General features: G+C 39.3%; 3 protein-coding genes across 3 annotated transcripts; 1 reads left to right on the forward strand and 2 right to left on the reverse strand.

Annotated features, from left to right (window-relative positions):
- Window positions 1-2,073: 2,073 nt before the first annotated feature.
- Window positions 2,074-7,544, reverse strand: LOC144662134 (methylosome subunit pICln-like). Its single transcript, XM_078522883.1, has 7 exons — window positions 7,161-7,544; window positions 6,041-6,177; window positions 5,802-5,882; window positions 5,402-5,470; window positions 3,519-3,577; window positions 3,077-3,188; window positions 2,074-2,650 (listed from the first exon to the last, which is right to left on the reverse strand). Exons 1-7 carry the CDS (start codon window positions 7,277-7,279, stop codon window positions 2,592-2,594), a joined length of 636 nt encoding a protein of 211 aa, XP_078379009.1. The 5' UTR covers window positions 7,280-7,544; the 3' UTR covers window positions 2,074-2,591.
- Window positions 7,545-7,600: 56 nt separating this feature from the next.
- LOC144663636 (4'-phosphopantetheine phosphatase-like) lies at window positions 7,601-24,162 on the forward strand. Its single transcript, XM_078524644.1, has 23 exons — window positions 7,601-7,818; window positions 8,722-8,831; window positions 9,403-9,574; window positions 9,978-10,029; window positions 10,856-11,042; window positions 11,780-11,872; window positions 12,739-12,798; window positions 12,887-12,995; window positions 13,895-13,962; window positions 14,200-14,319; window positions 14,826-14,907; window positions 15,511-15,635; window positions 16,239-16,394; window positions 16,917-17,029; window positions 17,139-17,226; window positions 17,723-17,874; window positions 18,251-18,303; window positions 18,597-18,646; window positions 18,750-18,854; window positions 19,099-19,199; window positions 19,482-19,550; window positions 23,799-23,867; window positions 23,951-24,162. The coding sequence occupies exons 1-23, from the start codon at window positions 7,710-7,712 to the stop codon at window positions 24,102-24,104; spliced, it is 2,397 nt and encodes a 798-aa protein (XP_078380770.1). The 5' UTR covers window positions 7,601-7,709; the 3' UTR covers window positions 24,105-24,162.
- LOC144663637 (uncharacterized) lies at window positions 19,015-23,275 on the reverse strand. The gene is made up of 3 exons (XM_078524645.1): window positions 22,547-23,275; window positions 21,314-21,934; window positions 19,015-20,933 (listed from the first exon to the last, which is right to left on the reverse strand). Exons 1-3 carry the CDS (start codon window positions 22,806-22,808, stop codon window positions 19,777-19,779), a joined length of 2,040 nt encoding a protein of 679 aa, XP_078380771.1. The 5' UTR covers window positions 22,809-23,275; the 3' UTR covers window positions 19,015-19,776.
- Window positions 24,163-24,811: the final 649 nt, after the last annotated feature.

A 24,811-nucleotide genomic window follows, 5' to 3' on the forward strand; every position in this document is an offset into this window, starting at 1 on the left:
GCGATTTTGTTTTTTGTTCAAATTACCGGAAATGTCGTCATTGCGGTTAATGAAAAAAGAACCGTTCCGGAAGTAGACTGGGGAAGTCCGTTTCCGGTGATCAGGTCTCGATTCACGCAAATTTTACGGAGATTTCTCCTTGAGAAAACTGCCAGAATTCACCCAAATTAAAAGCGTAATAAAACTCTTTGTCAAAAAAGGGAAATGCACTATACAAGAGACCATTACCATATATAATAGAGCACTCTGATAATATAGCGTGGCTCTAGCCCTAAGCTAGCTCTAAGCTGAACCATAATTATATTTTTTCTACCCATCCTAGGAATTTTCTTCTCATTTTTCGTGGTGTGTCACGTGGTGGCCTTACAGGGTTCGTACTCTTTTGAGCTTTTGAAATTCCATGACTTTCCATGACCTTTTCCATGACTTTTCAATGTTTTTCATGACCTAACTTTGACCTAGCCTGAATTTCAGACCTCCCTCTGTGCTCGCCTGCTTACCAGAAGGAACGTCTGAACATATTTGAGCCTAATGCCGTCCGGTGACGTCACTACACTTTGGTTGTAATTCATGCGGAAAAGTTTTCTGTCGAGGCCATGAAATTGTGAAAGAAAAATCGCTTCAATAAAGGATTACAGGGTATAAAATTGTTTTAATAGTAAACTATTGAAAACTTGAGACAAATGAATAAGATTTTAATCGCATGCAGGCTATATTCTTCTACGGAACCGATTTAATCTGAACTGAAGCTTATCTAGCGATCAAAATATAATACGCAGCGAGCAAATACAACACACTCGTGAGTACTTTTAAAAATGAATCAATTTAGACGGTTACTGAGGCATCAAGAAACGGAATTCAATACAAAAATATCCTACTTGACTATGGGCGCTGAGTTCAGAAATCACTGGCTCATCGAGGCTGCAGGACATAAGCGTCGAGCGGCTTTGTTGACAAAACAAGAATACATATATAAATTTGGCAAAACACTGCATGTCGAAGCGACGAATGCCGCCAACTTAAAACCTACCGATTTCCATTACTATTCTTCATCCGTAGGTAAACTAATAAAGTAATAAACTCAAGGTAAATGACTAATAAATTCATTTCTGGGAAGGTAACTCCTTCGAACTCTTTCCAAACGTTTTCAAATTACAATCCTCGCGCGGTAAAATTCAGTCATAATTTCACATAATTATGCAAATAATTTTAAAATCAACCAATCAAAATCACTACCCGGTTTTCGGGTAGTGACGTCACCGGACGGCATTAGGCTCAAATGTGTTCAGACGTTCCTTCTGGTAAGCAGGCGAGCACAGAGGGAGGTCTGAAATTCAGGCTAACTTTGACCATGTTTATTTAAAAAATCATCTTGATTTTGGGTACGTTTTTACCATTTTCAAAAAGAACCCGTCTCTCAATACCATTTCCCATGAACCAAACTTAAATTCCATGACTTTCCAGGCCTGGAAAATAAAATTCTAAAATTCCATGACTTTCCAGGTTTTCCATGACCTGTAGGAACCCTGCCTTATAATTTGGGTGCTGGACTCTTGATCGAGTGGTGCAGGTTTGAGCCCCAGCCAGGGTCTCTTGAGCAAGACACTTAGCTAACAGTTCCTCTCTCTACCCACATGTGTGAATGGGTACTGGGAAATTTAATGCTGGGGGTTAACTTAAGATAGCCCGCGAACAGGCTCCTGAGTGGGGTTACGCGAGCGAAGCGAGCGGAAGAGCGAGGCCTAAGCGCGCCCCCCGTACTCCCCCTGAGGCCCCGCTCTTCCACTTGCTTCGCTCGCGTAACCCCACTCGGGAGCCTATTCGCAGGCTAACTTAAGATGGACTTGCAACCCAATCCAGGGAGGGTTAGAAATACCCTCAGTTGCTTAATGCTACGGTAACTTGGATAAAATCTGGTGTGATGGGCCACTGGCCACTTGGCACAGATGCAGACTTCAACTTCTCCCCTTTGAGACCTTTGAATTCTCTACAGAGGATGAGGGCTGACATTAAAGGTAACAGTTCACTTATCAGCACAAAGTAATTCAAGCACTACAATCACAACAATATACAACACAAAGGTTTTTTTATTTTGAAGAAAGTGGCTTTGTTTTGGTCAAGTCTATCCAACACTTTCTACAAACAAAAGGAGATATGACATTATGTAAAACGATGCTGCTTGTCTATTTTATTCACTGTTGGTATCTCCAGAATGTAAAACCTGGTAAATGCTGCCACTGAATAAATGCATGGTTTTCTGAACATACTGTAACCCTTACAGCCCCAAGAACAAAATATTAATCTCTTGCTGACTGCCATAAAGATCTTGCAAATGGTATTTGTTAGTCGATCGCTACAGTAATTTATCCTCCAGCTGTTAATTTTTCCTTTCTCGCCATATTACAGCCTCAAGCAGGTGTATATAGAGTTGGTTTACAAAATAACACCAACTTTCCAGAATCTATGTAAGTTTTTTAAGCAAGTGTACAAGCTAAGTCAAGCATCACAAATCAGTCTTCTTTAACTATGGATTGATAAAATGTCTTCTACATCTGTAGCTAAGTGATGCTGTATGACTTTCCTGTACATTGTCATTTTTCGGCATCTTCAAACTGTTCTTGATCTCCATTCTGTTCCATCTCAGCGTCAGCTAAAATTAAACAAGGATATTACTGGAATTGTTATACTTGTTAACAAAAGTAAATTCTTAGGAGCAGTTCATATCTGAGGAAAAAAAATCATTTCAATACATATAATAGTTATCAATCATTTTAAAGCATGTCCAAATGAGTTCGTTTTTAAAGAGTGCTGATTGGGCCATGCCGCCTAAATAAAGTTGACTTGACTCGAAGGAAAAAAAAACAGCTTTGTTATCTGGAAAGCAGTTTGAGGTTTGACTTAAGTAAGAACAGGATTGCACAGATCCAGATCTTCCAAAGAAAAGTTTTTAACCTTTGTACATAAAAAATTCTTAGTCTCACTCAAAATTGATAAGAAATGTAACTAAGAAGAATTGTTTGAGGAATTCAACTAATTTCATTTGATTTATTCTGCCAGCAGAAAAATTCCCACTAACCTGGTGTACTGCCATGACCATTAAGGTAGTGTCCATTACTGGCTGATGTCATTTGCACAAATTCTTCCTGACTCGGCATCTGCATGATCCCTTCCAGTCTTTCAAGTGTTGCCTGAAATAATCAATCAATCAATCAATCAATCAATCAATCAATCAATCAATCAATCAATCAATCAATCAATCAATCATCAATCAGTCATTTAGTCAGTCAGTCCATCAGTCAATCAGTCAGTCAGTCTGTCCGTCAGTCAGTCAGTCAGTCAGTCAATGGTTTTACAACAAAACAGTAAAATATTAATTCTTCAATTAAATTACCACCCATATTTTTATTCCCCCTCCTACCCCTGAAAGTGGGGTAAAAATAAATAGCACCTCCTTAAATAAGTGACCTCTTCCTTGATAATATTTAAGGCCTCAAGCTGGATATGAATTGAATTTGTACCTGTCCTTGCTCTGAGAGCTCTCCTTCGTCTGCATCACAGAAGAAGTCTTCATTTTCCTCTAAAATCACAAAAAATTGCAGCAACATAAGAAGTTGTTATAAACTAAAGGGAAAACTTACCGGTAGTAAAAAAAATCTCGATGATTTGGTAAGTGCAGAATGCAATATGGAACAATTGAAAGTATGATGTTTTATATATGTTCGTGTTTATTTGCTTTACTTTACTTTCGGAAAAACTGTTCACAGGCTACTTGTATTCTTTCCTAGGTGTTCCTTACGTTAATCTTTGCAAACGTAACACGACACTTTCGTTCGTTTGTAACAAAATACTTTTGTTTTCCTTGAAAATGCCGTAACATGAAACTCTTGTTTTTTGTTTGTTTTACGGCGACATCGATGACATTTGTTTAATTTAATTAAGTTACGGTTTAAACTGCACGAAAGACGATTCTCAAAACTAAAGAACAAATCTAATCAAAAAACATCTTTTTCGAAAGGGTTTTTAAAACGCAGTACAGCTAGGATATTTGTTTCCTGGTTATCAGGTGTTCACGCCGAAAATCCCGGTGCAAGTTTTTGCATACCTAATTACGATTTACGAAAGCGCTGTGAACACGTCACACGCTCACTCAAGCATGAAGCCGAGAAGCACGTAGTGTGAAGATTTCTTTCAAGAAATGTCGGAACCGTCACGAAAGCATGTTCAAACACTAAAGCGGCAGAGGTTTTACAAAATAAAACGGAGGTTAGTTCAACCGATGGAGAACAAATAAAAGGAAAGGAAGTGACGGATGTAACATGATATTGTTGTTTTTTTCTCGCAGATCGCTGTGATGCCTTTTAAGTCTAATTAAATTAACGCCACGGATTCTACAGGAATTCAACCGCATTGAAAAGCACACCACGTTAGGCTTTAATACAAAATTTCTAAACACGTCACTGTTATTTTAATTTTCGATAGCTTGAATTTCAGTTTGTTATTGAAACAGCAAACGAGATACTTTTGTTTTTGTCAAAAACATGTAACATACTTTTGTTTTTGTCAAAAACGGATGTAACATGATGTTTATGGTAACGTGATTTATTTTCTGCAAAGAAGGCGACATTGATTATAACACAGATGTTATCAGGTTATCAATTAATTATGAGATGCTAGATCACCTTTTCTAAGAAAACAGCATTGCCATATCAAGAAATATTTCACATGATCTGCTATGACGCCTTACTGTCTAATTCAATTAATTTGTGGTTTTAACTTGGGGCCACGGAGTCTACACGAATCCTTCTGCAGAAGAAAAACGCAATGTTCGTGATGAAGACTGATCTGCGCATGCGTTTAGCACAAAGTATTTTTTCCAGAAAGAATTGTACCACAAGGAGAGCATAGTGCTTTCTGAAACAAATATATACCTTGAGTTCTTCAATTGTAAGTATCGTAATGGACTCCCCGATTTACCAAGGGCACACGGTCAGGTGCTCTCCATCCCCTCCCCCCTTTACAGAAATAATTAATTAATTGATATTAATTAATTAATTGGTGATTAAAAGTTTACACCGCGTTAGCGGTTTAGTGGCTTAGTGGTTTAGTGGTTTAGTGGTTTAGTGGTTTAGGGGTTTAGCAAACGCCAACCCACCAAACCATCACAATAGTGCATTCTGCACTAATAAGTACAAAACAAACATGTTACTGCCTGTGATTCCCATTCCCAGTGACCCAAAACCCATTTTCACAATAAAAATTTGACCAAATCTCAGTTCCCGTTTTACCTCTTCAGGCCCCTATACGTATAATAGTATATGCCTGAGTGTACATTTAACTAAGTTACACAAAACAGGTCTAACTTGGGACTTCATTTGAATGTTTTTTGCCAATACCAACCTACCTTGTTCTTCGTCCTGGGGGTCTGGATGAAGTATCTGACACTCTGAGAGAGCTTTAAACATGACCTCCACTTGCAAAAACAAAAAGTTTTGAAGGAGATAAGCCTGGAAAGTATTCACTGATCCTTTGGAAGTTATATACCGGTAATGCTTGTCTAGGATTTTAGTTTTTCTCATGTTTTTTCCTTTTGTTATGAATATTTTTTACCACTTATTACAAATAGCTACATAATTTGCATGGATTTACCACCAGTCAAAAACAATACAATAACAGATCTTGTAATTGATGACATGTGAAACTGAATAAGAAGTTGATGCTAAATCTAGTTTGAGCTAATCCTTTTTTTGCTGTTTTGAAAGAGAATAATTTTAATATATGTAAGTTAAATTTTTGAATCTTACATGCTGACTTGTCCTCAGGTACAAATCTGACTTCTCCTAGTTTGTCGTCACTATCATCACTTCCAGCATCGTTGTCATTATCTAGAAGAAAGGTTCTTGTATTCAATAGTTCAAATTGTAACATGGCATAATTTTATCTTTGTGCCATGGTTGTGTTGAACTTTAAATTAGGTTAACCAATGTGACAAATTTTTAAATATGTTTAAGCTGTTGCATGATAACGATCTGGAGGTACATACCATTTAAAGGTGATTCCATCATACAGTAGATACACTCATGAGGAAACTGCGAAGTATCTCTACAGATGGCATGTAAAGATATTGATGGATATTCCAGTGAGAAGCCTTGCCCAGATGTGTCACACCAAGACAATCTCCTGCAAATAGAAGTATTGAAATATTTCAATTAACACTTAGATAAGCAAATGGGAAGTTTCTATGAGCAAATAGTCAATGATACAGAGCTTGGTTGACTATTTCTTACAAAAACCTCTGACATGTAGTCTTGCTTTAGCATACAATAAATTAAGACAAACAAAACAAATTTAAGGACAGTGTTCATTTGATTGTCATCAACTAGCACCAAAACCCAGAAAGATACAATCTGATTTGCTAAGCGGATATTGTGTCGTGATTGATACATATTGCCCCATGTTGATTCACGTGTTATTGCCAAAAAGTGTCAATAAATCAGTTTTATAAGCATTCTATGATCAACATATCAGCCTCTGGGTTATGCTAAAAACAAATTCATTTGCTTGTCCTCCATTTTCTACCGGCTGGTGCAAAAACCTTAACTGCATGGTGAAATTGATTATTTTTTTATTGCTAAAACAAACAAGATAGTGATTCTAAAAACTACAAACATGAAGAGGGCTTGGAAAAATACTTGAATTGCAGCTTGCCCTTCAGACAACTAACTCAAAACATTTGCTTGGCTGAGGAAGTTTCTTGCTTGCCTAAGGGCTTATTTATTTGCAACATACAGGTATAACCCTTGCATTTGCCCGTTGGAATTATTTATTGTTTTTTAAGTTCGTAAACAACAAAAAATTCCAACAGGCAAATGTTTTCGCTATACGCATATGTTGCAAATAAATACACCCAAAGTTTAACTTTTGTTTTAAATTCATAAATTAGATAACAGGCTGCAACCTTTCCCATAAGAAATGGCAAGTTACTTGGCAGCAGAAAAATCTATTTGGATGACCTTACAGGCCTTTTTTTCAAGCCCTGTGTTGTCTTTGTCATCATACTTGCCACCATTAGTATCACCACCAGTACCACTAATTTAACTCAACTATCATCGTCATTATCAATTTTTTGGACACAGTAAAACATGCATTATAAGCTTGCTTACTCTGATGCAATGTACAAAGTTCCCACTCCATATGACTTATCGTGCACAAAAGCCTCTGTTTTATCTTGGACATGGTGCAAACCTTCAGTTGGAGGTGGAAATGTTGTCATCACAACCATCTTGCCCGCAAAGAATGATCTGCAAAGTTCTGTACACAAAGTTGTATGTATCAGTTGTACAGTACGAGCGTACTGTCAAATTTAGAACTTCCAACACGCAGTGATGCAAATCTCCAGGTGCTTTAAGAGGAAAACGCTAAAAGCTGACTAAAAACTGCAACGAGCTTCCACTAAATTTCTTTCATTTCCAAATACTTGTTTTATAACCATAAGAACGCAGAATACGTTTCCAAACGTCGGGAAACTTCGCAGCACATGGAGAGAATCTCTCTCGGTGGAGAGGAAGTCTGGAAACGAACGTGCATTATGACTGCTGGCTCAACTTTATTTAATATTCAACATGGCGGACAAGATTGCATTGTTTTGACAGAAATTGTTCAAAGATCTTGCGTAAGACTTGCACAAAACGATCGCCTCTTGAAACAAGATTATGGGATCTAAAGCTGCACAGGGCAGTACTTCGGGCTATGCAAGAAGTATTTCTTTGCCTGAGATATTTCGAAACCTTAAAACTGCTAAGATTTTTGCAGTAGACATTGGTGAGTAGTCAAATCTTCTCTAACGAGAAAGGCTATTTTTTCTTGTCAAGAATGTAAAACCCGTGGATCATTTTCTTTCTATTCCCGGCGCACTGTTTTAATCGCTAATTAAATGCTGAAATATTTATTCTATTATAAGTTTGTAAACAGATATCCAACGATGACACGTCATATTTACCAACAAAGGGCGACCTTTGACCTTTCTGAAGTCATTGTTTAGTTGAAGCAATAGAAAGGTGCCTCTGGGGAAAGAGTCTTACCAGGCCAGGGCAAGATTTCCGCACAGCCCCAATCTTCTGACTGACTCGTTCTTTTCATGTCATCTATTTGTGTGTATTAATGGTATAAAAAGAGGCATACGTAATTAATGTATGGGGCCGCCGATTGGGCAGAATAATACAAAGGCAATACCAAGAACTTTTCTGCCCAATCAGAAGGTAGTATTCAAAGAGCCTTTTGGTACTGGCCTGGGAAGACTCTTTCCTTAGGGGCACCTTTCATAATTTGGCTCCAACTTTTCTATGCCAAACTTTTTTTTGTGAAGTTTTGCATTTTTCCTAACCCCCAGTAACTGCCCCTGGGTCTTCGAGGATGTATCTCTGCTTGATCTCTGGTCAAGAATCAGAATTGAGATTGCAATGCATTTTATGTCTGTGAACATGCCTAGCTAGAGAGGTGATGCATGGCCCTTAAAAATGCATTTCTCACAGAAATTTTGATAAAAATTTCAGAGATCTCTTCATATTGAATTTTTCCACAATGCCTTTTTGGAGTCTTGATTTCTTTTGCTAGGCTAAGAAAGTCTTCACTTGGCTGTCACGCAAAGTTTCTAATTTATTTTCTAGTCCTAAAATCAAGCCAGACATATGGTGAATTCTGATTCTGCTTATTTTTATCTCCTAGGTGGGTCTCTTGCCAAGGTGGCATACATGTCTGAAGTGAGAAACATTAGGAAACGGCATTACAGCTTTACTTCTTTGAGCAAGTTGGTTGATGAAGACCAGGAGAAAGGGGTATAGTATAAACTTTCTTCAGAGTTCTACACTTAAACTAGAATGAAACTTAATGAAACAACCTTATCACAGTTTTGTGACTGTGCAAGAAAGCATACAGTTGTTTTATGATTCCATACATTTGTCTATAATTTACCTTGTATCTTTACTTTGTGAATCATAAGTTGTTCAGAATTTAATTTTTGAAAAATTATTTACCATCAGATCAGGGACTGCGTCCAGCCATGGGGAGTGGCTGGGTTATATATAGCAGGACCCCATTGATAACAGTATGCATGTACTGAAGGGTTATCCTGGATAAACATTCCCTAATTATTATTTATTATATGTCTGAAAAAATAAAGACTGTCTAAGAGAAAAGTCTCTAAAGCCCCCCACTTAAAGTCACTAGACAGCCCTCCAATTGGAAAAATGCTCCCTGCAGATTCCTATACAAACTCTGTAATTTCTGACAGCACTGCCTACCCATCAAGATGGTGCCCATAACCCATAATAATTTAGGTCTAAAATAAGCCACCATGTCCACCAAAAAAACAGATTATTGAAGTGTTTATTAATCATTTCTTTTTAGTCTGACAAATGTGCAGCTGGTGGGCATATCTATGAGATCAAGGACGATCAAGAATCTAGCAAAAGATTACACTTCATTAAATTTGAAACCAAATATATTGAAATGTGTGTCAATTTCATCCAAGAGAACATCTTATCAGAAGCATATAAAGAGAAGGCACTCAAAGCCACAGGTATATGATTGTTTATATTCTGAAGGTGCATTTGATTGCCCTGTCTAATCTTTTGGACTACACTTGTATTAAGACAAACCTACATGGCATATTAAACATGTGGTGATTACCCCAGCATATTTATCAGTTATGTGGTGTTGTCATATAGCACTACAAAATTCTACATATATTATATTAATAGAGGCCATTTTTGACAGTTAGCTAAAACTTCTGAGACAAACTTGAACGCTACAAGTTTTTCTCGAATGTACAGACTACACTGACAGGGATCTCATTTATCTCATCACTATTAATTTTGTTCTTCTATTGACTAAACACTCAGTGTGGCATATTTTGTTTTCCAAGATTGTTCAGTAGTATAATTTTTCCTGATTTGTGTTTTTATAATTCTTTCATTCAAAAGGTGGTGGAGCTCATAAATACATGGATTTACTTACAAGTAAACTTGGTGTCAGGTTGGTAAAGTTATTTAGTATAACTCAGGGTGTGAGGCCAGGAGACTTGGAGGAAGGAAGGTGGAGAGAGATGGTTGGTTGGATGAATGGATGGAAGTAGGTAGGTAGGTAGGTAGGTGGGTAGGTAGGTAGGTAGGTAGGTAGGTAGGTAGGGAGGGAGGGAGGGAGGGAGGGAGGGAGGGAGGAAGTAAAGGTTGGAGGACGGTGGAGCGGGATGGATGGAGGGAGGGAGGGAAGAAGGAAGAGGTGGTGGAGGAAGATATGGAAGGATGGTTGGATGGAGGGAGGGAGGAAGCAAGGGATGGAGGACTGGATGGAGGCAGGGAGGGAGGGAGGGGTGGTGGAGAAAGATAGAGAAGGATAGTTGGATAGACGGAGAAAGCAAGGGATAAAAAACTGCAGAGACCGAGGGAGGGATGGTTGGATGGATGGAGGGAGGGAGGGAGGGAGGGGAGAAAGAAGGAATGGTGGAGAGGGATGTTTGGATGAATGGGCGGATGGATAGAGAGATGGAGGAATGAAGAAATAGAATGCTGGAGAGAGGAGAGTGAATGTAGGTGGATTTGGATGGTTGCCTCGCCCTGGAGGGAGGATGGGTCGGAATAGAGGGTGGGATGGATGGAGGAAGGGAAAGAGTGAGGGAGGAAGGGAGGAAAAAATGGAGGAAGGTGGAGAGGATGGTTTGATGGATGAAGGGAAGTAGGGGGGAGGGTAGAGAGAGGGAAGAGAGGGAGTGAAGAGGAGAGGAAGGTAAGATGTAAGAATGGATAAATCAGTTAAATACAAAAGCGGACAAAAGATAATGGTATATTTTTCTTCAATGTAGGGTTGACAAAGAAGATGAAATAGAATGTATCATCAGAGGCGGCAACTTTCTGTTGAAAAACATTGCTGATGAAGTGTTTGAGTATCATAAAGAACAGAGTCCTCCATACGTCTTCCAAGAACTTGATCATTCAGAAATATTTCCTTACCTCATAGTCAATATTGGCTCTGGAGTCAGTATGATCAAGGTAACATAAACCTGTTTAACGCAAATGGTACAAAAGTAGCATAATTTGGAACAAAACAGTCATATTGCTCGATTTATGACAAATATTACCACAAACTTTAGATGTAGGGTTTTAGAGAGGAATTCCACCATCTTGAGCACTCATGGTTGTCTCTGTGATGCCAGCAGATTTTTAACCCAACAAATATTCGTGACTTAAATAAAGGCAAATTTTGCTCTCTTTGAGTTAGAAAACGATAAAGCGGAATGCGTGGACAAAACTCGCACTCAAGGACAAAAACTATGACCTTGTTAAAAGCGACTTGAGCACCGTTTTGATTCGATTTCCATACGTTAAATAACATTGTTTTTTATGCTCGAGACTTTCTTAGTATCAAGTTTTTGTTTCAGTATTACTTTGCAAAAACGTCGCACCGCAAAATGTAATTTAACCCAAAGAAATAACGCGCGTGATTAGTACCACAACAGGCATAAATGGGGTAAGACTGGCCCACCATATCTCTTTTGCGAGCATGGTGACCTATCTTTTTATTTTTTATTTTCGAAACATTGCTAGGTAGGGAACATTCATGGAAAGTTTTAAAAAAGTCTGTCCACACTTTTTATTTGTGAGGAATCACCTTAATTTTACGGAGCGTTGATTCTTGACTTGGTAGAAGCCCACTTTTTCTCTAATTCACTAATCCCGTAGACACGTTGATAACGATTTAACTTGTACTTACTTGTATTTATCCGTAGGTGGAATCTGAGAACAAGTTTGAGCGAGTCGGTGGAACCAGTATGGGAGGAGGCACATTCTGGGGTCTGGGTTCTCTTCTTACAAGCGCAAAGGTATTGTGATATTTATGTGTACAAGACGATAATATAATAATATTATCGTCTTGTACACATTCTGGGGTCTGGGTTCTCTACTTACAAGCGCAAAGGTATTGTGATATTTATGTGTACAAGACGATAATATAATAATATTATCGTCTTGTACACATTCTGGGGTCTGGGTTCTCTACTTACAAGCGCAAAGGTATTGTAATATTTATGTATGAGGTAAAGTCTGTGTCCGAGCCATGAGGCTCATACAGCCGGAGCTTATCCCGGTTTCCGTAGCATTAAGAGACTAGGAGTATTGCTACTCCTTCCTGGATGGGATGCTAGTCCATCGCAGGGTTACCCCCCAGCAGTAAATTCGCCGGTACCCATTTATACACCTGGGTGGAGAGAGGCACTGTGAGAGTAAAGTGTCTTGCTCAAGAACACAACGCAGCGCCCCGGCCAGGCCTCGAACCCGGGCCATTCGACTCGGAGTCGAGCGCGCTAACCATTAGGCCACCGCGCCTCCCAATATTTATGTGTACAAGATGATAATATTATTATATGGCCTAATGTATGTAAGTCTTTTTGGTTATAAAGTTGTTGTTGTTGTTGTTGTTTTACTTTGGTTTTACATTACTACACTTAGTTGGGTTAAAAAAATCGTGCCACTTTCCCAATTAATCCAAAGTAAAAACAAAATAAATCGTGACTTGCTCACACATGTTTTCCCGCGCTTCGTGCCGTCAACATGTACTTGCTTCGAGTTTTGATTGGTTTACTGGATTGTCTGTGTCCTTTTTGATTGGCCAAAGTCATTACTTTGGTTTTTCGACACTCAATTAGAAATCGCTCTTGACTAATAACTTTTTGCTTTAAAATTATTGCAGGGTTTCGACGAGTTGCTAGAACTGGCAACCAAAGGCCGCCACCAAAATGTGGATATGTTGGTAAGGGCATTTGTTGTAAACCGCTGTAATCATGGTGATATTTTGCAAATAGATCATAGTGAATAATCATCGCGCATTTTATTTTAAGGTAAAAGACATCTACGGTGGCGCATACGATGCTTTGAAGCTTCCAGGAGACTTGACTGCGAGCAGCTTTGGCAAGACAGTGAGATCACCGAAGGACGATCAACATTCTGGTTTGTTAAAACTTTGTAAATCTTTCTTGTTAAGCCATATTTCTTTTTCGATTGGCTGCGAAAATTGTTGCATGTTTACTACAGTCAACTCTCTCTAAGACGGACACCTTCGGGACGGGCGGCAACTGTCCGTCTTAGAGAGGTGTCCGCCTTGTAGAGAGTCGAGGTAACATGACACCAGTAATTTCGAGATAATAAAGCTAAACCTTTGCACAATGCGACAAACCTTTGCTAACTGCAACAAGACTAAAATAATGAAAGGACCGTATTTGCTTCTTTTTCTTGTATTCGCTTCTTTTTCTCTACAAACTGTAATACTGTAAGTAGAAAATGACCTCTTTTGTGCCCATACACGTAAGCTGAGAAGTAACTGCTAAAGCGTCATTGTATTTGGTCAGTAAGTAACTTTGCTTTAGATCGATATGAAGTTTGGAGGTATTTTCACTATTAAAACATGATAAAAAACACTACTCAAGTGTCCGTTAATGATTTCAAAGTGTCCGTTGTCCGTCTTAGAAAGGTGTCCGTCTTATAGGGAGTTTGGTTACAGTAAAATGACTGAATAACGGCAGGGACCATCACCAGGTGTCCGTCTTATGGAGTTGTCCGTTAAGAGGTTTTCGTTTTAAGCTTTGTTACTGGTTCAAAACGACGTGAACGTGAACAAATAAGCTGTTTTTTCAACCAGTCAGGAATTCGTCAAACCATTCCTAACTTGGCTTACTCGCGTTTTCCCGCGCTTGGCACCCGTTACATTTTTTTCCCGCGCTTAGCACCGGTTACGTGTTTTTGCTTCTAGTTGCTGATCGGTTCATTGTGTTTAATTCTGGAGTAACGACATTCACAGCTGTTTCAAAAGCCATTCTAAACTGTCTGTGTGATGTTTTCTTTTTTTGTAGCTTCTCACTTTGCCGAAGCAGATGTTGCAAAAAGTCTGCTACACATGATCTGTAATGACATTGGGCAGGTTTGGTCAATCACTTTGTGCGACTATTTTTATGTTTGTAAAACTGAAGCAGAGAAATAAGTAGCTTAGGGGAGGACCGTTAGACGCAATGCAATTTTTTGTCGATTTTGAATCCAACTACTTTATCTTTAAAAAGGAAAAGGTGACGCTAAATCCTATTACCGTCAACTCTCTTCTTGAGAATCTTATCACTTATATTCTGAAGAGAAATGGACTGTTTACATGTTTCCTTGTTAGATTGCCTCGCTTTATGCGAAACTAAATGGACTGAAGAAAATCTACTTCAGCGGATATTTCATCAGAGGAAACCCAGTGACCATGCACGCTATTTCCTTTGGCATCAACTACTGGTCTAAGGTACGAGAATGTCTATTGCACTGAACTCTATTTTAAGTAAAAGGACTGTAAGTTTTAATTGCTTTTTGGCAACCTCGTGAGATCTTTCTGTTGTAACAAGTCATTCCTCGTTATAATGATTCCTAGTGCGATTCCTATTTTGAAAAATCCCCTTTTTTAAGACTACAGGTTTTAAAAAGCTATTATACTAATTATTTTTAATTATTACATAAGACGCCTTTTCACGTGCATTAATAAATTATTTTACATTTCTTTGCTCTCCTCTACGAATCGACTTTGGTGATGTAAAAAGAAAATATTCGTTTTATTTGTTAACACAAAGAGCACTTGCCTTAACTGCATTAAGCGTTTTGCTAATTAACCTCTGGGAGGAAGTCATCTTCTCTTCAGTTTTAAAATGTTTACATGACCCTACTACTAAGCATGAACTCCAGAGCTAAAGGCCGTAAATTAAAGGTGTTAATTTCCTTATTCTAAGCTGGTTTTCTTGCAATTTATCTTTTTAGGGAAGCCAGCAAGCATTGTTTCTGAGACACGAAGGATACCTGGGAGCCATAGGCGCATTTCTGAAAGGAGCTGAAGAAGATGGTGCGTTAAAGTCCTCACTTTCGATGTGCTTTTTTCACTAAATTTAGATGCCCTGAAGTTTATTTCATTTCTTTCGATTTATGTGACGAGATTACTATTCCTGCAGCAATTGCAGACATTCTGTACCATTATAAAATTCAGCAAGTCGGGGCTAACTTGCTGTATACATGAAAAATTATAGTATATAACTTACGTTCCAAAAGTAGCCACCCTCATTACTTTCAGAATTAACAGGCTTTTCCTGTCGCAACTTTCGGACGGCTCGATTTCAGATTTTTCAGATTTTCATTATTTCATACTTTTTACAACAAAAATCATACACTATAACGCACTATCGATAGTTTCAGATAGCTAACTGAAACATAAAACATGTGAATGTCGACCCATTGTAGTATTAGAAATAAAGTTTTGGACAAATATTCTTGGAAGGAATCAACCAACAAGTCAAATTACACTCGAGTTCGCTTCTTTGGAAGGCTCGCCTCCGGGACCGGGGCTTTTATGGTACATCCGTGATTTTTTTCAGTAGCTTATACAGGGAAGTTCCCCAACAACTGCAATATTGTCCACACTTTTAAAATACTTTTTGTTTCTTTGTTGTAGTGGACTTTACGTTAAGTAACCTCGACGTTTTAACATGGCGAGAAAACTACGCAGGCAGCTCAGGCCTCTCAGCTGCAAAACGTTCCGCTGATCTGATCAATACTCGGATAGCTGACGGAGTTAGGGTAAGAAACGAAAGAAATTATCGCTTTAATTTGGATTTTAAAGATATTTTTTCCTTATTCGGCAGTTCTGCCTCCTTCATAGCAGTCGTTAAGATGTCACGCAACGCTTTCTAGGGAAGATCCTTTGTGTGATTGCTAAAATATGCAATGGCCGGCAAAAAGTGCTTATTAGAGGGGAATACGTGCTAGAATTCAAAACTTCGTTGTAGACCACTTGGCCAAGGCGATTTTCTTTTAGTACATCGCTCTGACCTCTGGGAGTGCTCGGGAAGTTCTACTTTCTTGAACATAACGCCTTGTATAGAAACGCAGAGAGCTCAGTTATTCACAAAGATCAACCTACAGACACATGAAATAATAATGGATCAAAATCTCTAAACTTGCTTTAGAGATATGTTTTTGGCTTGATTTTTGCGTGGACATGTTGTGTTATTGGTTAATTGGCCAGCTCTCATATAGCCTCTACACCCTAGAACGTATAAATGGGACCAGCGAATGATTAGGGCAATTTGACAAAATGACATACTATACCCAACCGTGGAAGGTTTAAAAAAAAATAAGCTAAATATGAGCCAATTGTTGTTGTTTTTCTTTCCTTTACAGTATGACGTATTGGAGATGGACCAATTCACTCACACACTAGTCCCATTCCCTCTCCTCGCCTCTCACGGTGACTACTATCCCGACACTCAGGATCTCACGGTTGACACAGAAGCAAGAGATTACTGGCTCAAGTGCTTTGAGGACGCATTAGACAAAGTACGCCTACTTGACTGTTTTAGCCTTGCTATTCTTCTAAGGTTGTTACAGCCTCAAGAGAAAAAAAGAAACTATTCAGTGCTCTGATCAAACTGTTTATTACATTAATTTTGTAATAGCGAGGGTAGAACATAACAGTCTTACAACTGACAAAACAGTGGCCCTCGTTTTTTTGCTCGAAATAGAATTTAGAATTCTAAGTTTTTGTGTAAGGTAGAAACCCGGAGAACCGGAGAAAAACGCTCGGAGCAAGGACGAGAACCAACAACAAATACAACTCACACATGACGCCGAGTCCGGAATTTGAACTTGGGCCACATTGGTGGGAGGCGAGCGCTCTCACCACTGCACAATCCCTGCAAGATCAATTGCTTCCGTATTTGTTTTTGAAAGAAGACAGAAAATGTGGAAAAAGTGAAAGGTCCACAAGAAACTTCATCCCTCCCACCGACAAAATCATAAATTTTGCGCGAAGAATAACTCCATTCATCAGGCTTTAACTCGTCTTTTGGATTCTTCCAGGTAGTTGATCGTGCAGTAGCCAGCCAACCAGACGCCCCAGACGCCAAAGAAAGAGCAGAAAAGTTTCGCAACAAATTTCGACTTCGCCTTGATGTTCTTAAGCAACAACCTGCGTAAGTTTCGTGTCATACATTTGTAATAAAAAAAACAACAACAACAACACCTCGTCACCTTAAGTTTCAGCCTGAAGTAAACTGTGTGACATGTTGATTTTTTTCACAGGGCTTATGGTACTTTAAATGTTCGTAGTTTGTTGGACGTGAGAGAACAGTACCTCAACGAGTTTAGCTTTCCTGATCCTTACGCAGAGGTAGGCTATGAAGTTTACAATCCGTCGTAATCTTATTCGGTTTTTGATCATCCATACTTCTTGTTTGTCTTCTAGAATTCTTTCATGTTTTTATAAGAGTTCGATGATTTTCAAGCCATTATTTAACAGTTTCGTCAAATTTTCACTTATGTCCAGGATTGAACGCAGGTATTGTCTAATGAGTACTTCATGTTTGACTGTGTTATTTGACATTTCCATATTACTTCATATTTGACAGATTTTGGTGTGTTTCGGCGAACTTTATTAATGAGGACACTTTGTGATGCCTGTCATGAGGAACGTGCATCTCATTTGCGTTCAATCCTGGACATATCTGAAAAGACATATCTGTGATCTGATTGGTTATAGAGATTGTTCACGAGTTTCTTGAACAATTATAGAACTTAGTATGTGCGTTGCAGCCAGCCTCTGCAAAACCAGTCATTTTCCCGCCGCTTTTGACGAGCGCCTGTTTTCCCGCCTTTTTTACCCACAGGTTAAGCAAGAGGAGAACGAGGCTGCGCTTCTTCTGCTGTCCAAGCGACTCAAAAAACTAGACGCCATGTCATGGGAAAAGCGACAGCTCGCTCTGATTGAAGGAATAATAGCTGGCAATGTTTTTGACTGGGGTGCTAAGGAAGTTGCAAAGTAAGAGTGCGACCACTTGATTATGTGGAAAATTGGAAACTTGGAAAAGGCATACAATCAATTATTTAAACTTTTTACATTCTCCGCAACCCATCATATTTGTCATTTCTTGGACAATTTTGAAGGTAGCCTGTCGTTTTTAGGCCCGGTGGATTTTGCATTCTGGATTTGATTGAATGTGCCATAAGATGTGTGGGGACAAGGACAACTTGGACGAGCTAAATGTAGTACGGACGGAGAGGGGAAGGGGTGAAGACGTCACTGGCAATAATCATCGCCATACCCTCAAAGGCGGGCGACTTGAGTTCTGTTAGTCTTGTTCGTATATAAAAGGCCTTCTTTTCGTCTTTATTCAAACGTCATTTCCTTTTAACAGACTCATGGAAGGAGGCCAACTTGACTTCGAATCAGCTATGAAAAAATTACAAGGTACACAAACAAGCTGTTCTCCTTTTCTTCTTTTATTAGATCTGAATTTTCTACTTGCTATTGTGGTTGTAAGCATACATGGCAAATGATTCTGAGTTAATTATACAATACATGATCTAAGGAAAACTTTCATATTTTTGTTCTGCGAATTAAAACAAATTAATCGTGAAACCCAACCAAGTAACCATGAAGGTAAATTCTATCCAGATATGTCAAAAAGCTAACGAAATCATGTCAAAGTCTTCCAAAAATCAGTCCTTTCTTTACAACTTTGTTCTACCATGTTCTTTCAGCTCGGCCCTGGTTAAAAGATGACCTTGATGCCTGGATTGAAAGGTCAAAGGTCAGTTCTTAATTTCATTCAATTTATTGGTCAGACTTCTAATGCGTCCGTCCGTTCGCTTTCTCTCTCATACGCCGTAAATTTTCTCTATTTGCCTTCACAGGGCCCTCCTCATAAACTAGCTGTCATATTTGTGGATAACAGTGGCGTGGATATTATCTTAGGAATGTTTCCATTCGTCAGAGAACTTCTTTCACGTGGAACTAAGGTAAATCTACTGACACAAATAAACAGAAATTAACTAGCTGAATATCTTAGCTCACTTCGGTAAAGTTAATTCAACTTTAATTACTCTTTTTGGTGTAATTGGCTGTCTAGTTGTTCGTTTTAAGGATTTAATGAAGCTCCTTCCACAAAACAAGTTATGAAACGGCTCTATGAATGACATTGTTTGTGTTACGTGACATATGACAGGTCTGAGACGTTTATGTTCTCTTTCGTGACGCTCATAGGTTGTCATGGCTGCTAACTCTTATCCAGCCCTGAATGACGTCATGTACAGTGAACTTGTGATCTTAACAGAAAAAGTAGCAGATTTATGTCCAGAAATAAGGTGAGCGAATCTCAATTTTGTTAATTCCTTAAAACATTGCGCCTGAGACTAGCCATATGCCGTTGCCACCTTGTTGCAATATAATTTTTTTTTCTCATGTAATTTCTTCCCTTTATAGTATGTTGCTTGCGCCACGTCCTCCCTACCACTTTCCCCTGATTTTCCTTCCCCACTTACTCCCGGCTACCCCGTTCCGAATTTCGCTCTCCCACTTCCCCCCACGCCTATATGAGATCTAAATAAAAACAACAAGCTTGCATTCCACTCTGTTCTTTAAATTAGGACTGCATATAAGGAAGAACGATTAGTCCCCATGGAATCGGGGATCGGTTCGCCTTGTTTGGATTGCAGGTATGCTTATCTTATTCACATTTCACCACTAAATCTAAATCTCCTCACTTCAGACAAGGAAAAATATTTTGTTTCTACATGTAACAATTAGTTCACATTTGTATTCGTTATAGCTAAGTATAATTATCTCTATATTTGAGGAGATACTTTTTCTGGCCGATATTTTTCAAAGTAGAATTGTTAGGTAACTCATAAATGGTGAACACTTATAAATACTATTAATTTGCTACTCGTGAGCTATTCCATAGCACTTCAATTTTCCCAGTGTGTAGTAGCCTTTTTCATCAATACTGCTATATGTACCGGTATCTCCAATCCTCAGTTCTTTAACTGGAAGTGTTGACTTGTCAGTAAGAAGACCGCTGTCCTCGCGCCATACACCGTCATTCTTGTCACAGTTGCACACTTCGCTGGGATGCGCGCACGAGTTGGTCATTCCGCATGCGCATTTTTTACTTCCAGGCGAGGCTCCGCCCCAGTGCAACATCTGACTAGAATCACGTGACACCCACCAACTGTGAGGGTCACTACGAAATTTAAATAGGGAGCCATAACACTCATATTTAATGAACTGTTCACAATGTGTAGAGACATCAGTGAGACTGGCCAGCTGAGATAGACTTGCTCCTGTGTAGTGAATGCTGCGCGAGTATGAACCCTTACTATCATATCCGTCCACTAATGTTCTGCTTTCACTGTCGTGACTTATAACTGTCACGCCAACACCATTCTTGTCACTCATGTCACAGTAGGCTTTAAACGGCGCCAGGCTACCCTCGCCATCTGGATCAATGACGTAATTTCCGGTAGAAGTCCTGACTTTTTTCCGTATTGCAGAACAGGAAGTAGGAGTAAAGGTTTTGACCTGGGCACTTGCTTGTACAGATGACACAGCATTAGTCGCTTTACAGGTGTAAGATCCTTCGTGCGATTTCGTGACACTGGAAATGACGAGCGTGTTGTCTAATAGAATACTGGAGTCTACAGGAAGTGACGGCTTTCCATCCTTCATCCACATGACTGTCGGTTTCAGGTCACTCTCGGCCACACAAGGTAGGCGCACAGGAAGCCCAATCATAGCAGTCATCTGCACTTGGGGACGAACTTTAAACTGCAGACGAGAGAAAACCATAAGCTGTGCTGTTTTTTCTGCCATCCCTAGAATATTCTCGGCTTTACATATGTATGTTCCTCCGTCTCTTCGTAACACGTTGTTAATTTTCAAGGCACCACTCTTTACAGTTGCTCTAGTAGGTAAACTACCGATCGACTTAGACCACGTGATTGTAGGTTGCGGCTGACCAGTTGCACTGCAGGCTATGGTGATAGTTTGATCTTCCTGAGAAATAAATCTATTGGAAGACATGGAAACCCGAGGAGCGACTGTTGAGATACAATTAAACAAATGTCGTCCTTAATCAGCAGGGCAATGCGTCCTTAATCAACAGGACAGTTTTTTAGATGGTTCTTTTTCGTTTCTTTTTTTTTTGAAAAAAAGAAGCTTTTGGAAAAATTGTCTAACCAAGCTTCCGAAGTTCCTGTGAGTATATGAAAAGTCAAATATTTTTATCATACTGACTTACACCTCATAAACTAAAGATAACAGGCAAAGGTTCAGCAAAGTGGAAGTGAATAATGTTAGTTGAGAATTGGTCTTTAACAAACCTTTCATTTCCCAATTAATTACACAGAAGCGCTCATCATATCTACAGGCTTTTCTAAGACAAGAAAAAAACTCACATTAACAAAACACACAAACTCACATTGAACTGTTAATTTTGCCGACTCGTTTACACTTCCCAGGAAATTTTCCGCTCTGCAGCTGTAAACTCCATCGTCTTCCGGTTTCACGTTCTTCAAAATAAGGGCTCCACTGGAATCCACCACGTGACGTCCAACCGGAAGTGACGAACTGACCTTGGACCACTTGATCTTTGGAGTTGGGTGACCGTCTGCTGCACATTTCAAGAATTCTGTTTGGCCTTCATTGACTGTCATCCCAACCAGAGGCTCCTGAAGAAAAGGAGCTGTAATAGACATGCCCCTCTCGCCCTTCACTCCCTGTGGGCCTCTAGGTCCCGGTGGTCCAATATCCCCCGGCACTCCCGGATCTCCCTTCATTCCCATTGGTCCTCGAGTTCCCATGGGGCCGTGCTTACCCGGTGGTCCCTGGGTTCCAGGTCTCCCTGGCCTTCCTCGGCGGCCTTGGTTCCCTTTTGGTCCTGCTCGGCATAACACGTGATCCTTAGCACAGATTTGGTTCTGCAGTTGGCGAAGCTCTTTTCTGATGAGTCGCTGCAGGTCAGAGGTTGTTTGTTGTGGCGTTGTCGGTGAATTCACGGATGAAACACTTCGTTTGTGTCTTGTAAAGCTTTCCTTGTCACCTGAGAGAAGTAACGCTGTAGTTAGACCAGAGTTTTAATGTCGCGAGCTCCACCCAAGAACTGGCATGATCACCATAACTTCTTTGGGTGAATTTAAAACAACAGCGGGATATTGTCTTGATGTAAATCGAAATTCTGAGAACTTCGTTAAAAGCAATGTGTAATAAACAGGGAGAGAGAATTGATGTCTCGAAGTTGTGTGACTGTGTGACCTCTCTCAATCTTGAATTTTCCGTGCTGGGGGCATGTTTTCGTTGGAATGATTTCAGTACTCATATTTATTCTACTCAGTTTCTTTTTTGTTCTCCGATCGGTGAATTGGGCTGAAAGCGAAGTTTACAAACATGATTTTGACTTATGCTATCGAAACAACCGCTTCGCCACAGCTGTCTGGTATTCCAATAAATCCTCGAGGAAAAACGTAGTTCATTTCTTATTTTATATTAATCAACCTTGCTTCACTCGCACCAGTCTGCCTTTTCGAATGTTGTCCTTGTACAAGAAAACGTTTTGGACAAATAGAATACGATCTAGATCAACACGATACAACAAGTTTAACAACCTTTGTTTTCGCAGACGAGAAAAATACTCTGATACCATGTGAAAGCTTACCTTTTCCCTTACTCAACTTTTTGTCTGTCTCAGCCGCCCATCGTTTGAAATTCTTCTGTACTTTACGCAGGATTTCTTTCTCAGTCTGATCACAGAGTGTCGTTGGGTTTGATAGCAGTCGATGATGTTCTTGTATCCTGAATTCCACATGAACAAGTGCGATGTAACACACGATAGACAACAGTAATCCTGACACGGCAAACAAACTACCGAGTGATTTTCTCCCCTTCGTCTGAGGATTTTGTTTCTCTTCATTGTTCATTGTTGATCTGTTTAGACGGAATTCGCACGAGAGACCTTGTTTCTTTTTGCTTGAGACGCTACCACGACAAATAACTTGCTCTTTACTGGTATGCAGATCTGTACGTTGGCGCAAATTTTGCTGAACTGATGGGATTGTTGTACGTGCTCGTGGCACGGGGATTTGTCTGAAGCGGAAAACAGTATCAACTGACTTGAGACAGTTGGGTCAACTAAAGGTTAGATACCTCAGCTGAGACCGCCATGGGGAATTATTAGACATTCTTAATATAAGGAAGAAAGTTTTACTGGTTTTTGCTGGAGATTGGTGGTGGCTCCTTACAGAACGTTACAATGCACTTCTTCAAGTCTTTTATCCCAGCCCTGATAACGGTTTTGGCCGTTAATTCGGTTATTACCCCATGTATATGCATAAAAAACAGCCCATTTATCCCAGCTGGTTTTGTTTCATTGCCAGCATATGCTTAACCTTTTCACAGAAGACGGAGCAATTGGAGCAAATCCAAAATCTTTCAGTTTCGGCTGCGATGAAAGCTACAAATCTTCCATTTGTCCATCTTCCATAGTCTTGGATTGGCCAGTATAATGCTGAATAGTAAGAGTCGCCACTTGTTCCATGGGGCTTGAAATCGCCTGCTTACAGTTGATTCATCAACTACTGCACAAATGAAAAAATTAGTGTGTTTTCCCAGTTTTATCTGTTGCTTGCCGAGAACGGACTGTCAAATTCATGTGACCACCTTTTAATAGTACGTATTTTCGTTTAACTTCTGATTGTTCCAGCTTTAGAGGAAGTTAACGTCATTTTTCTGGTGTAAGGAACTAAAAATGATAGTTTTCTACCCCAATAAAAATGTAATTTCAAATCGAAAATAAACAAGGTTGGATTAAGAACAAAAAACTTGAAATAATTGTTTAAAAAAAAATAGCCGTCCTTCATGTAACTTATTTGAACATTCTTACGTTTCTTCATGTCGTTGTACGTTTTCAGGAGAGTGAATACAGAACTTGCGCTGAAATGTAGAGATGCAGATCTCTTAATCTTGGAAGGAATGGGCAGGTAACTGAACTTGGTTTGTATTTCAGAAACTTTCGACAATTTTAGGACCTGCTCATTTTAAATTGTTTTTCTTTTCTTTTCAGGGCCATTCATACAAACTACGAGGCGAAGTTCACGTGTGATTCTATTAAACTGGCCGTCATAAAGAATCGCTGGCTCGCTCAGAGACTGGGAGGCGACATGTACAGTGTGGTGTTCAAATACGAGCAAGAAAAAAAGGCTTTGTTTACGGTTTAGAATCAAGGCGGTCTGTTATACGAGATATCTGACTAGTGATGAGGAGGCTTTGATCACGGTGATGATGATGATGATGATGATGATAAGATAATGACGATGACGACGGTGATAACAACAAAAGGGATGACATCATGATAACGTTGATAGCGATGATGATGATGATGATAATGATGATGATGATGCCAGTAATAGACGACGAGTATTCCAATAAGGAACAAAGGTGATGATGATGAGGTCATTGATATTAATGATGACGTCGTCAGTGATGACGTCAACAGTTATGGCGTCATACCAGGATATACCTCGACATATCTGGACTTCCATAATACTGATTATTATGAGGACGATAATGATGAACGGGACGATTATAAGGAAAAAAGTGAATATTTTAATATGGATGCGTTTCAATGATTGCGGGATATAGTACTTATGGGACCTGCATCTTGTAAAGTACTAAAATATGGCTCAGGCAAAAAACTTTTCTCGGTCCCGAACAACTTCCAACAATATCTAAGGGCTAAAAGATCAAATGGAAAAAATAAAAAAGTTAAGAAAGTGGGAAAGTTGAAAGTGATCCAAAATTGACTTTTTTATTGAACACGAAGTCTGTTTTTTTAAACTGCATTTTTATATGGATGATGTATTAATGAAACATTTTATTGCATGAAAAGTAGTATAAGCCCGGGGGGATTTTAAGTGACGGGCAT

This window comes from Oculina patagonica, chromosome 8, assembly GCF_052425735.1.
Source record: "Oculina patagonica isolate OP01 chromosome 8, crgOcupat, whole genome shotgun sequence".
Lineage (NCBI taxonomy): Eukaryota > Metazoa > Cnidaria > Anthozoa > Scleractinia > Oculinidae > Oculina > Oculina patagonica.